The sequence below is a fragment of the Pseudochaenichthys georgianus genome, chromosome 20, assembly GCF_902827115.2.
Source record: "Pseudochaenichthys georgianus chromosome 20, fPseGeo1.2, whole genome shotgun sequence".
In the NCBI taxonomy this organism is placed as follows: Eukaryota; Metazoa; Chordata; class Actinopteri; order Perciformes; family Channichthyidae; genus Pseudochaenichthys; species Pseudochaenichthys georgianus.
The window spans coordinates 3,937,540-3,952,156 of record NC_047522.1 but is presented as its reverse complement, the minus strand read 5'-3'; the positions used below and the strand labels follow the sequence as shown (position 1 = coordinate 3,952,156).

At 41.0% G+C, this 14,617-nt stretch overlaps 1 protein-coding gene across 3 annotated transcripts; it reads right to left on the bottom strand.

Moving 5' to 3' along the window:
- Window positions 1-237: 237 nt before the first annotated feature.
- tfap2a (transcription factor AP-2 alpha) lies at window positions 238-10,958 on the bottom strand. 3 transcript variants are annotated; one of them, XM_034108335.2, is made up of 7 exons: window positions 10,874-10,958; window positions 8,016-8,435; window positions 6,899-6,950; window positions 5,353-5,578; window positions 4,538-4,656; window positions 2,856-2,997; window positions 238-1,766 (listed from the first exon to the last, which is right to left on the bottom strand). In XM_034108335.2, exons 1-7 carry the CDS (start codon window positions 10,922-10,924, stop codon window positions 1,481-1,483), a joined length of 1,296 nt encoding a protein of 431 aa, XP_033964226.1. In that variant the 5' UTR covers window positions 10,925-10,958; the 3' UTR covers window positions 238-1,480. The 3 variants fall into 3 exon arrangements, with proteins under 3 accessions (XP_033964226.1, XP_033964223.2, XP_033964225.1); XM_034108332.2 differs by having other exon boundaries at window positions 5,353-5,572; XM_034108334.1 differs by lacking the exon at window positions 10,874-10,958 and adding an exon at window positions 8,907-9,478.
- Between the last annotated feature and the right edge of the window lie 3,659 nt (window positions 10,959-14,617).

Genomic DNA, 14,617 nt, shown 5'->3' with positions numbered 1-14,617 from the left:
ATAAGATCCTGTGCTCTGAACTAGGGAGTTTAAAGTAAGATTTTTTTTATTATACTTGAGGGAAGCAATGAGTTCAACTGCTTATTGCAAGGAGCAATCGTCGGGGGAGACTTAAACTCAATTACTGTAGCCGTTCAGAATGGAAAAAAGACCAACAAAATAAAAAAACAGAAAGGAAAAAAAAACACCCGGGTGCAGTGAATAAAAAATTAAAAGATATGAATACAAATCGAGATGAAGCGTATCAAATATTTATTTTTTTCTGGGCAACAAAGGACTATAATACATTGACAGGCATGGGAACTTGCCAGCACATGTCTATACAATACAGCTAAAACCGCCTCCAATGTTGGACATTATCGGACATGACAAGATATCAGGTGGTCCCAAAAAATGTTTTTTTTAAAATGTCTTCCAACATTTAAAAAAAGACAATATTCCATTTATTGCTTTTATGGTGCTTCAAGGAGAGAACAAGAGGTGATTCTGATTGGCACAACACATAAAAGCTTGTATAAAAACGAAAATAGAAACACAAATAAAACAAGTTCTCCTCAGGGTGTCACCTGTGCTCTGTCTCAAATAAAAAACGGAATAAGGATGATATATATAGAGAGAAATGGAAGTTTATTTCTATTCAATTTGTTCACTTGCTTCAATGTCGCCTCAACATGCTACAAGAGGGCTGAATTGAAATATCCCAGAGAAATAAAATACCCCAAACTTCTGTTTTTCTAAGAACCATAAAATCACATGAAGAATAACTAACCGAATATTCAAACCCACTAAAACAGGAGGCACCAGATAAATAAAAAAGAAGTTTCAACAGACGCACCATATTTACAATTCCCATTAAATTACACATAAATAAATATATACATACATGAACACTGATTCCCTTATATAACCGTGAATCGTGTTGAAATTTCAAAAAGTTCAAGTTGGTCGCTTGGAGAGAGTGAGAGTCTACAACTGAAGTCATGACATGGAGCTCTGTGGAATTTCTCTTTGTTTTTCAAGTTTATTATTCACAATACTGATAAGAATTCATCCTCTTTTCGCTTCGTTTTTGTCACAATCGTAAAATTGAGATATAGAGGGGTCGCTGGATTTCAGTCCATTCGTTGCAGCTCATAAAAAATAAGGGGAGTACATAAAAAGTCCTCTGGCTGAGGCAATACACCTTTTTCCTCGCCCTGGAGCTGTTCCTCCGCAGCTTTTTTTTCTCTTTTCTTTTTTTAAAATAACATTTCATATGGTTCAGGTGTTGGAAGAAGATGCTCGCGTCGTTTCCCCCGTGAATCCAAAACAAAACATGTAAAACCGCTCGCAAGATCAGGAAGTGGCACGTTTAACTTTATCAATAGTATTTATAAGGTATTTATAATATTTATATTGGATGGGTGGGGGCCGGGGCGAGGCGGAGGGGCCGGTGTAGAAGAAGGGCCTCCGGGGTGTTGGCCCGGTGAGGATGGAAACATCACTTTCTGTGCTTCTCGTCTTTGTCTCCGCCTTTAGTGCCGTCTGAGTGACTGTTGGGGTTGTTGTTGAGGTACATTTTGTCCATAGCTTTGATAGCCTCGGTCAGATAGTTCTGCATGGCCGTGACTGCCGCGCACAGTGCCGGGGTCCCGAACCCGTGTGAGATTAGACTGAAGTGGGTTAAACAGCTCTGGATTCCCGGTTCGAGGATGGGCTGCGGCCGCGAGTTTCCAAGCGGCGAGCGGTCCTGGGACAGCAGGTCTGTGAACTCTTTGCAGATTTGCCTAAAACAGAGAAAACGCAGAGTTAATGACAAACCCACAACACTGCAAACCCATGCATGATGAGAATAAATCAAAAAATAATGTGTAATTAGTCAGTCCAGGGGTGCTGGGTTGTAAACTCCAAATTAGCCTAAAGTGAGCAGATCCTGTTTCTGCAGACTTTTTCTTTAGAACATTTATTAGTGCACTGAAATTGTTTATCTTACTCTGCTTTGTTTTCAGAAATTAACCCCTGGCTAAAGAAAATGTCCTGCAGCTACAAACAGGTGGAAACTCATCTGTGAGCTCAGGGGCAGGATATCTCTCTTTTATTAAGAATAAGATTTTAAGAGAAAACATGAGTGCAAATGACTTGTCGGTGAACAACCAACCATTTCGCAGTGTAAACGTTCAGCTGCTTATTATCAAAAAGTAGAAACAGCAACCAACACAACGATGAAGTAAAAAACCCGGAATGTATCCTTAAAAAAACAAAAACACCTTTATCTTTATGCAAAATGGTCACGTTAAATGTAAATCTAATATTTTTCGTTTTCTCTTCATTTCAATGTATTGGTATTTTAATACACTCTAAGTGGACAGCTGTTTGATAATAGTGGCCCGTTATCAATATTAAATGCAGGCCAGTTAAAGAATCCCCCTGTTTCTCATAATAAAAACACCTATAGTGTTGCATGTGAACCAGCTATGTGTCAGTGTCACTGAAATCACAAACGAAACGGTGCTTATCGAATAGGAAAAGGCCCAGTCAACATACCAACAACAGAGCATTTAACTTAATAATAATGTATAATATTATATTGAATTATATGTAGTAAATAAAAAGGTCTGAATGAAATCCATAATTTGCAGAGATGTCCAGTAACAATTAAAAGTAGGCCATGTGGCAACACAAAACAGCTTGTTAATTAATTCATATTATGCTAGCTATTAGCGGACTGAAATTGGCATGGAGCAATGATGACAACGTAATGTATCATGATGACATACTTTTATTTGTAAGTGTGAATTGTAATAATCCAATCCCTGTCTTCGTGTGTGTTTGGATGCATTTGGTGTGACACAGTGAAATGTGATAATAGCGCTTACTTTGTGGCCAATAGCATGTTTTTTCTTTGGACTTGTTCGTTTGGGTCTGAATGCTGACGGTTTACATATTCAGCTACTGCCTTGGCTGGAAACTCGGTCTCGCATGTATAACCAAAATCTCTGGCAAGATGAACCGCTTCGCCTGAGAAGGAAAGAAAAAACGAGGTTGAATGTGTTTGCTTATTAAATATGGTTACATCAAATTCAGAGCAGTTCACACTCCCTGCTTGGACGACACATGATTAATCTGATGTGTCCAGACAGCAGGGTTACAGCACCTGTGCCTTCACAACAACACTAATGATGACAATAATAGCCCAGGAATAATAATAATAAAACTGCGAGCTGTCAATGTACGTCAAGCTCTCCCCCCCCCCCCCCCCCCTCCCCCAATACCGTGAGAACGGAATAATATGGAGGAGAGACAATAAGTGGATATGAAATATAGACGGGGCGTCATGCTGAACACCATGTCATTGATTACCAATGGCTGCACATTATTGAGAGTCCAGTATCACACAGGCATGGGGAAGCAATTTTAAAGGGCTATACCTAAATCTCGCTTTGTCTTTACATATACAGGTTTCATTCCGTCCCTGTTATATATTTGTGTAAGTCTTTGGTTTTAATTTCCTGAAGCAGTTGAGTTTTTACTGCGGGGCTTCCTGCCCATAAGCCTCCACTCCGGAAGAACGCATGCGCCAATTAGCATCAAAGCTCAAGTCCAGTAAACTGGTTTCCATAAAACGGAGCAGATCATAAACAATGACAGCACTTCAGCAAACGCACTGTCCCTTCACTAAATAACCGGCTGCCTTCTCCCACCCTCCCCGTGCCACCCCCCCCCCCCCCTTATCACCCAGAATCATACATTTCTCCAGGCTCATTACAATACAGCAGCACATTTTCTACCAAGCACAATGAACACTCGGCCCTCTTCTGCAATAATGATTAACAAGGACCAATGAACCATCGCAGGCATTCACCTTTAAAAGCCCACAGCACAACCAAATACCACTGCACTGAATAATAAGGTTCAACTCTGCAAGCAAAATGGATTTATTCAGTGCATCTTTTCAGCGCGCCATAATTGACTAATTTATTCTTTAATAGGCCCAAAACATATAGCTCCCAATAGGTCAGCGCCATGCCATTTGCATCTTCACGAAAGACCAAAGCTATTAACGAAATAATGAAGTCACTATTAAAAAATCAGCCCTGCGCCGACATACCCAGCCTGTATTAATGTTTGAAATAATGCAGGGTAATAAATCAATCCACTTCTCATCCATGAGGTGAAGCAGCTCAGTGGTGCCCAATAAACAAGCAGCACTCAATAATTAACTGGACTTCAACACGAATTCATCCTGTGTATAAACTAGGCCAGCCGTGGACCTGCAAGTGTGCTCCTGAAAGCGAAGGCCAACACCGCAAAGCCATAGAATAACCAGCAGCATTCTCCCCTCCTCACACACAGTGCACTGCACAGACACACACACATCCTTCATGCTTTATTACTTGCGAGGCAAAGTCGGTCCACATTACACGGATGAGCGCATATGCTGATTTCCAACACAGAGAAAGAAAGAGAGAGAGAAGGGGGACAAAAAATCCCACTTTGCAAGCACCTGATATCGCGGGAGCTACAAGAGTGGGAACGTGATTTACGGCACTCGACTTACCTTCGACTAGTGACGTCAGCAAGGTGACGTTGGCTGCCTTGCGTCTGCCCGCAGGTAGATTCAAGCCGATTTTATCCAACTTCTCCCTTAGGGATCTTCCTCCGTTCTTAGACTTGGCCCTGGGACAGAACAGAGTGCACATTTTAATATATAAAATATATAATAATGTAGTTAATGTATAAGTATAGGACAACTGTTTGGCAAAAAGTTAAACGTATTTTTATAATGTGCTCTGATCTCTGGGATGTGGACCTCCTTTGGTGGCTATATATTTACAGTTAATGTGGTTCAGGAATTGAATTAGCTTTTTTATTCTATGGCTTTTTTTCACTAATTAAAAGGTGCATTTGGCTGGCTTTACCCTCCATTACATCCCTCGTGCGTGCTATAAATAATACCAAAAGAGCCCAGCCCTTTTTCACCAGCAAACAAATACTGTACAAAATGAATAAATAAAGCCCTACTTAATAGGCAGCGCTATTACTGGCTGCGTGTCTACAGCACTTCAGTAGACAGTTCACTGGAGACCAATGTTTTCATGTGTAATGCCTTCAGTGGGCCTATAGAGCTGGGGTTGAAACAGACTAGGCCTACATTAATTTGAGAGAGAGAGAGAGAGAGAGAGAGCACTAGGGGAAGTTAATATGGAATTTAACAGACCCCTCCTGCTTTAAATGCAGGAGCTAGGTGTCATGGTTGGTCGATTTTAATTATTCATGGTACAGAGGAGAGTGAGAATGGATTGGAGTAGACAAACAGGTACAGAAAGAGAGAGAAGGTGGAGATTCTTTTTTTCTTTTTCTTTTTGAACTCACCTCCTCAGCACTCCTCCCAGCAGTGAGGCGTTCAGGCACTCGGGTGGCGAGAGGCGTCTCTGCACCTCGGCCACCGTGACCTTGTACTTTGATGTGGAGCTGAGCAGGGACAGGCGACCCGGAACCGAGCAGAACACCTCGTTGGGGTTTACCACCCCTCCGAAGAGCCCGTCCTTATTTACGGGGATGGAGGAGAGGTTGTTGTTCTTGGATAAAGACACTGGACCTAGCAATGGGGGTAAAGAAAGAGAGGGGATGGAGGAGGAGGGGGAGGGAAGAGAGAGAGAGAGAGACCGTGCTCAGTGAATTTCATGCAATGCAGAGCCTTAACTAAATGAGAAGGGGGGATTTAGGCCCCGGATTTAGAGTTTATCACCACATGTGTGTACACTTTCAGCAACACGAACATAATAGAATCCATTATAATAATAGCAATGGAAATAGCATAAGGATAATAATGTGTGTGTTTGCGTTGTCAGTAATATCAGCTCTATCAGGCATAATTCTCGCACACAAAATTAAAATGTGTCATTAATTTGTTCTTTATCTTACGAAAACGAAATGTATATGAGATTGAGCAGCAGATAGAGAAACTCTGGGCTATGGGCGCTCACGTTCTATTTTTGCGCACAATGGATCGTCTTTGCACAAAGCAGCCACACCATCCGAGAGATTTGATAAAGTCACCTATGTTGACATTTCCTCGTATATCCAGCAAAAATCGCCCGTGTGTGATTTCAAAACCAGGGGTAGGGGGGTTGGTGGGGCTCAGCACTACTGGGCTTTACACCGTTTTGGTGTGCAGTAACCGGAGACAAAGGGGACTGTGCGCCTTTGGATAGATCACTTGTGACATTAATGGCTCAGGGGAGCCTAATAGAGACAATAGGAGTTAAACGAACTCTTGAGATTACTAATATAAGAAGCCAATTATCATGTTGATGCGCTGATAGACAGACTCAAAATAGAGAGAATGGGAAAAAAAGAAAAATCTAGTCTGTGACCTGACAAAACGCGTTTAAACATGACCGTGAAAAGGGACTCCAAATGTTGTATATTAACAATATAAAACATATTATAATCCAACATGAATTTTCCAAGCAGATTCCCACCATAAATGGCACAGTAACACCCTGCACACACTGTAGGCCTACGCTTCAACTTCCATTTTAAATTTGACCATGCAGTGGGATTGCAGCTATTGGCTTTTCAACCACTGAAGTCTATGGGACTGAATCTTTGACCATCAATACCACGGCCTACAAAGCCCAGCAGCCCTACTCATCTCCCCGCTGCTCTGAAACGCTGACAGTAAATTCCATCAGCGAGGAAAAAAAGGTGCAGCCAGTTTGATGCACTTGGAAAGCATGTAATGAAAAATAGGCTACTGCGTATTAGGATCAGTCAGGCATTACCGCATTGCATCGAGTTCTCTGGAGCAGAATGGTGTGTGTGCATGTGTGTGTGTGTGTGTGTGTGTGTGTGTGTGTGTGTGTGTGTGTGTGTAGCAGAAACATGCATGATATCTCGGAGGAAAATTGCTTACCTTTCTTAATTACAGTCTGGTCGGAAATGTGAATTCCTTGATCGTCAACAGACTATGGCAAAAAATGAAAAAAAAGAGAATTTTAGCACAAAAGGCAGGGACATTTTACCTCACATGTGAATGCAACTCGAACAAAGCCTGGCACAATTAGCGGACACAATCACCATGGAGGCTCTCGAGGACCATACCTGTTATTATTGTCCATGTTTTTTCAGCGGGTTGCACTAGATCACACACTCAGACTTAAATAAAGAAGCTGTGTCGACCCATAATCCTGACCTAATTTCGCCCTCATATTGGCTCTACTCACAAGGAAACTTCTAATCTAGATTGGATAGTAATTACGGCAGCGCAGCCTATTAAAGGCCTATGAACTAATTAGAGGATTATTGGTGTTTGTTTCTGATTAAAAACTGGGAAGAATCCTCTAAATAAGAATAAGGGTTTTGGACAATTTTAGCCCTCATTTATCATGGATCTTTAGTAATCGTGAGCTATTACCTTAAACTCAATTGTCCTGTTAGTGCAAGCTATGTTTTATAACGTAATTGTTCGCAGACATCGGCGAGCTTCAGCTGTTTTTAAACTGAGAAATCAAATTAAATCAGAGGACTTAAAAAGGACGTAAATGGCACATTTCTTCTGTTTACTTTTATCTGTTTATTTTAATTAGATTTAAGAGATAATATTAATAAATAAAATAAAACGAGAATTAGACGACTAACAACATGTGTAATATTGAATGTTTACAAAGCGATAAACCTTTTTATAAATGGAAGTAACGATGCATAATTAGGATATTTTTATTAGAATTACAATAACATCTCAGGAAAAAAATGTCATGCTATTTTTTCAGGTAGCAAAAAATTGCTAATTTAATCCTCTGTAATCCTTCTTATATTTATTAAATGAATACCCTAATAATGTTAATACATATTATATATGAATAGGAATTTTGAAATGCACATGTTTTGATAATTCTATTAACATTGAATTAGCACTATTAGTTATTTTTGTTTGAATTGTAATATTAGTTCAACTCGTAACAGTAGTTCCTAAAATGAATAAGAAATGTGATTTTTTTTTAACAGCCCAAAGAATAGAAATGCTGCCTCACCCCAACGTCGTCTAACGAGTGAGGTATTCCATGGATAGGGATAGAGTCCGACAGTCCCGTGTCGATTCCGTGGCCGGACGGTAGCAGCACTTCCCTGCGGTAATCCCGGCACAGCTGGTGGGGCAGGCTGCGGTGCTGGTGTAGCAGGCCGCTGTCCTGGCTCTGCCTCTGGCCCGGCCAGCCCGGGTGCTGCTGCTGCTGCTGGGCGTGCAGCGAGTTCAGGGAGTACGGGTCGTTGACGTGCGAGTAAGGGTCCTGAGACTGCGGGTAGATGGGCTGGTAGGGAGGGGGGAAGTACGGGGGCTGGAAGTCCGAGTTCGGTGTGTGGGAGAGCGGAGGGGCGCTCGTGTAGGGACTCTGGCCCACGCCGCCCAGCTGAGGTAGCCTGGCTGTCCCATTGCTGGTGCCGTCGTGACGGTCCTGGAGGAAGAAGGAACAGTGTGTTTAAGGTTTGAACACTTTAGAAATAGACAGCTAAGTGATCGCAGTTACACTCTTTGTTTTTACTAGAGTAAAATAGCTCTGCGGGCTTTTGCTGGGGCATTATCAAATATGGCCTGACAGGAATAGTCTGTATTAAATCTGAATAACTTGTCCTGGTTGCTATTAACCGATAAAGATAAGACTTTCAGATATACATTACTTTTACGCACGTTTTAATAATGTTATTAAACGGTAAAAAGTAATAACACAAATAAAAACATCGAAATTCCGGAGGTGGAAATACTCTCAAATAAATAACCAATTTTACAATGTTCTCCAAAGTGTCCGACAGATGTTAAGCATGCAAGCTTCACCAAAAAAATACTCGATATGAAATATTACATTATTACAAAATCTAGTGTGTAAACAAATTCAAAGTCTGTCACGGAGAGGCTTCTGCAAACTTACCATCGCGGAAAAACTGTGCACTAACATGTTTACGGATTTTTGGTGCCCACTCAAGAAAAGAGTATTCAGTTCAAAAACACTTTGCGTGTTTTAGGGGGCTGAGCGAAAGGGAACCAACCAGCAAAATAAAAAACTGTAGCCCCCCGGAAAGACTATTCTCTCCTGAAATATCACGATGGCCCCGGCGATCAGATATGTGCCACAGAAGCAGGACGATAATCCATCAGAAAACAAATGGTTAGATCCTGCCCTTCACGTGAGTCGAAAAAAATGCAGATATTCGTCGGATTTGGGTCGAAAAGTTTCTCTTGGAAAACCCTCTGTTCTCCCTGCTCTCCTGGCTTCTATCACAGTGCTGCCGTCCCCTGGCTTGAGCTCATATTAGCAAAAGAGCCGCTTCTTCGTCTCCCTCTTGGACTCCTAATAGAACGCATTCATGACTATTAATATTACAGGAATACTTAATAATAAGGAAAGAATGGTCGGAAATCGGGCGTGAAGCGGAGGACGCAACTCAAGGCAGGAGTCTGCGCTTAAATGACGTCCATTGAAAGGAGGAATCAGTATATCTAATCAGAGGTGGAGGAGAGAGAGGGAGTGAGATAGGAAGAGGGAGTGAGAGACTGTTGAGGGAGTGGAGAGAGGGAGAGACAAAAAGAGGGACATACACTCTCGTCAGACGAATCAGAAAGAGAGAGAGGGAGGAGGGGGGGCATTTTAAAAGGGTCCCAGGGCCAAAGCGCAAAAGTGAAAGAAAGACATAGGAATGAAGGGGAGGTGGACCACAGTAAGAAGAAGCCTTGGAAGGAAACAACTCGGAACTGGGTAAAAATATCCAGCAGACGATAGTGGGCATTCCGATCGGCTCATTTCGTCCCTTTGTTTTCCACCTCATTCTCTGCGCGAACTGCCCTCCATGGGTCTCCGTTCTCTCATCTGTCTCGGCCGAATTTATCCACCGGTTCCTCCTCACCTCCAAAGCCAGAGTCACACCGGCTCACTTTTCATTTTAACCCGGAAAGACAACAAATAAATCCTCAAAGTCTATGACAGGGCCGTTTGGAACTTTTACGCACAGCTCCATTCTCTTTCCAGCTAAATCACACATTACAATATATATTTAGAAAACGGTCGGTGACTGGACTGTATTTTTTTTAAATCCACACCAGTGAAAGAAAGTGCCTGTAAATTAAAAAATAAACACTCCAACATGAACGCGGAGGTGCCCAGCTTTTGTTTTCTACCAGCCGTCCCTATCTCCAGGACGCGGCTGAAAACACGTTGGACTGGCTTCTCCATTCCCAAACAAGTTCCTGATATTACTGCCTAACTTAGTAAATGCCCATAACAACAATAACTCGGTGTATGCACTCCACACATGCAGGCACACACGCGAAGTGTAACGGCTCAAATTGCAGATTAAATTAAAACTGAAGGGTAAATGTCCATGCCATTTGAGCAGTGAATAAAGCAGGCTGCGAAAGTAAATACATCTGTCATTTAATTTTTAAAATATATATTTTAATACAATATATTGTAAATGTAAAGTAGTATGCTATCCAATACGTTCCTTTTAACATTCTGTTATATTTTAAATTGTGAATTTAAAGAAAACAAAATTAAATCATGGTGAGATTGTAATCATGCAACTAATGTAATAAATACAGATGTTATTGCCATACTGAACAATTATTATTCTCATTATTATAACATTTGTTGTTATTTTTCACATCATTTTTTTTTATTCTTATAGTTTTAAATGTACTCTACAAAAAAACATAAAAATAAGAATCCATGCAATTAATAAAAGACATGGATCTATTCATCCTGCTGCTGAATTAAATATGTTCCCATACCAGCTGTCAAAAGAATGACACATTTGGATCCAAACAATACAATCTCTAAAATATCCAAGTTTAATTTTAAAGGTTAAATTAAATTAAATAAATGAAAGAGGAGCCCCTTACCTCGCAATCTTCATATTTAATATTATCAGTTAATTTCCAAAGCATGTTCATGGATTGTTGAGGTGGATATTGAATATAGGTTTCGCCTTAGTCTTGTTTTCACTCAGTGAATTGTGCTCCCCGCTCAGAAAAACTACTTTTATTGAAGCTGTGGGCTGCTGTCTGTCTTGCGCTCTGAGGTCTCCCTCTAATGGTGGAAGTGAAGGGCTGGAGCAGCTCTGTAATAACACTGGCACAGGGCCTCATTAGCATATCAACAGCCGTTTGATTCCCCCCATCTGCTCACACAACACCAATGGACAGCGCACAGGTAAAAACTAAAGCAGCAAGACGCTACACATGCTTAACATTTCTACTGTTCAGCGAGGTGTTTCTTAGGGGAATAGGGCGGAATATAGCCATGCATGGGAACCTGCATGCACCTGGGACGGTTTTTGGTACATTTTACAGTATTTAAAAAAAAAAAGGGAAGGACTACATAAATGCTATTTTAGCAGCGATGTAGTTACATTGATTTGATTAAATGGAAAAATGCTATGAAATAACTTTTTTTTTGTCCCTTGATGACTTTTCTAATACTCGATGTGAAAACAGCATGCCTATGCAAATACACCACTGTCACACACTTTGTTGCCAGCCTTGATTTGCTAACTCCCAAACTGTTATTTTAATCCCATTGAGAGTGGAGACCTTGAGAGGCTATTCTTACAATGTTATGTTAAAAAGGTGAGCCATTCCAAGCCGCTCTACAGGTCCATTGACTACCTGTAAGGGTTGAGGGGGGAGAGGGGGGTGTAAATAATTAACACAACAACATGGCCTTGTTTCATTTGAATGAGCGGCTCGGGAGTCCGGCTCTGCCCTGACGCCGGCCCAGCCTTCACCTCAGCAGGTCGTGGGTCAGCAGACAGGTCGCCCGCTCTTTAAGGCGTTGGCCCCTCTCGTTCAAAACCCGGATTACCATTTTTGGTGGAGTGCCTTTTTTACGAGCAGTTGTTATTAATGAGAATGGAGCGATGAAACTGGCGGATGCGGGTGCCTTTCTGGAGATGTGGCCTGGCCGTCTGTGGGGCGGATCGGTAACGAGGATTCTTGTAGCAGCAGTTTAAATCCTCCATGCACACCTCACCAAAACAATGCCAGGTTTACAAGGAAGACCTTAACGAAACTCTACAGAAAGTCCATAATGGGATACTTTGTATTTTTTAGGTTTAAAAATATGTAATAAGAATTTGGAACAGCTTTTAAAAAGTTGGCTACATTTATAATACATTGGATTTTACCTCAAAGACGCAACGAGATATTTTTGAATAAGGGCTGCGTTTCGTCAATACTCCACTTTTAAGAAAAAAAGCAATTTATGCTTGTTTAGACACATTTGTAATTTCTATTAAAACACATAAGATTGTATAACTATTAAACGTGTGTGGAGTCCTTCCAACATCATGCAAATAACATCATCAGGTTTCAGAGCAAAACAACGGACAAGTTGACACTTAACCGCAAGAGTTTCCAAAATAAATTATATTAACTTCTTCCTGACAGAACAAATATATACGCCTGTAAAATACACAAGTGTTGTGTAACCACTGAATACAGTATGTTAGGTGCCTGTGCAGGCTCATCATACAACAGGTCGACACTTTGACAGTTTTCATGGGCTTCGACAGCTGTGTCTTTGTCTTAAAGTGAGCGACTCACCTGCCAATCCCCCATTTTACCCATAATTGACATTCTTTGTCTTCTGCTGCCTTTGGTAGTTTTCTTGTCGATCCCGTGCCGTGTCTATCTCATTAAGCCTCCGGTCCCAGAGTAAACCTTTTACTTTCTTACCTGGACGGAATCGCCTCACCTGGCCTTAAAAAAACCTGTGCGGGGCTACCTGGTGACGCATGCGCAGTCTTTCGGGTGTGGACGATAGGGAGAAACTACATGATCACATTTGACTAGGTGCCCGATAGGCCTAAACTGTAATGTCGTGGTCGCTAATGGACAATTAAATGACTTTTCATAAAACGAACAAAGAAATATACATTTGACTTATTAAGTGGAAAAGTCAGTTTAAGCTTTTTTCCCCAACAAGCAATTTTACATAAGGAGTTCTACAAGACAACTTGTGATGTGATGTATGGTAGAAAATATATATACTAATTCAAATAATAATGAATAAATGTGTTTTTAGAGAATATGCTAAAACTGAAAATTAAAGAGAAAGCAAAGCAAAAATAATATTATTTTTGTATGTTTCATATTTTTGTCTTCAACTGACAAACAGTTTTTAAGAACATATCTGTTTGTTTTCTTAGTTTTTCTTCTGGGTAGAAACCATGAATTCTCAAATGAAACTGTGTCAAGTTAAAAACTTGAAGGTTAACTGCCAACATCATTACTTCTACAAAGAACGCTACCCTGCTATTGTGAGGGTCATTATTTATTTATCCACTGTTTATTTTCTAATACATACTTATGTAGACCCCTCGGGCCAGGAGCGAATGAGCTCTCCCTTTTACACACGCACGCACGCACGCACGCACACACACACACACACTCACACACACACACAACCACACACACACACACACACACACACACACACACACACACACACACACACACACACACACACACACACACACACCTTTTTGTCATTGCTTTGCACACGGGAAGCGTTGCATGGATTTACATCCAACACTATTACATATTGAACACACTTTTTACGCACACTTTATTTGTGCCTTTTTCTCCAATACATTCTTTATACAATTGCATAATTCCACATAGAATCTATAGATTTGTTTTGTTGCGGTGTTAATATTTAAAACAATTGCCTTCATGTTTGACTTCAAAGGCGAACACATTTTAACTGCACACACAATACCTGCAGCTATAGACCTTCACCATGGACTGGACAAAAGAGAGGGAGGTGGAGGAGGGGGGGGGATCAAAAATATTGTTTGGGGCTCTATAAGGGAGGAGTACGTTTTAAAGCAGAGCTGTCTGGGAGTGCAGGAGCGGGGTCCCTTTTGAATATCCAGCCTGTTTAAAAGACTTGGTTTCAACCACTTCCACCATCGCACCGGCCTCCGGCTTCTTCCTAAAACTGCGAGGTGTGCTTAACAGGCTGCACCCCAGGCACTTTGCATTCATATTTGACACGAATGAAAATAAATGATTGTGGTAATTATAATGTATTAGTATTATTATATGTGTATTGGCTGTAGTAGGATAATTATGCTGTGTTCCTTTCATTGAGAAAATGTTGCAACATACAAGGAACCTTCTTATTATTGCCTCTGCTCCTTCCCTAGATGTTTTTGACATTTTGACCATGACTGGGACTTGTTCTTTTGCCCCCCTTAGTTATGGAAAAGTTAATTATAATATTAAAAAGATGCCCAGCTTGATTTTGTTGGCTGCACACTCTCTCCAGCTGGACGTGCCTGCATCGCTGCTGAAGTAACCATCCCGATTCCCGTCACAAGAAGTAGCTCCGTGAGATCATGAAATTGATGTCTGCTGAGTGAGAAGACTTCAGGCCCTTTGAATGAAACGCTGCTTCCCATGGGATTATAAATTGTATTCTAGCGCCACCTTGCTTTTGGAGAAAGGATAACATTTAAGACAATATTGCAGGTAATTGAAACCAAATGAGAATGTGTGCGTAAGCATTCCAGTAAGTGAAAAAAAACAATGCCATTCAAAAAAGCAGGTGGTCACAAGGAACACGTTCAAATTAGTAAAATA

Coding starts and splice junctions, on each gene's coding strand:
- tfap2a (XM_034108335.2), bottom strand. CDS start 10,924: ATGAACATGCTTTGGAAATTAACTGATAATATTAAATATGAAGATTGC. Junction 6,951..8,015: donor ACTCGTTAGACGACGTTGGG/GTGAGGCAGCAT, acceptor TTTTTGCCATAG/TCTGTTGACGATCAAGGAAT. Junction 2,998..4,537: donor GCTGACGTCACTAGTCGAAG/GTAAGTCGAGTG, acceptor TTTCCTTCTCAG/GCGAAGCGGTTCATCTTGCC.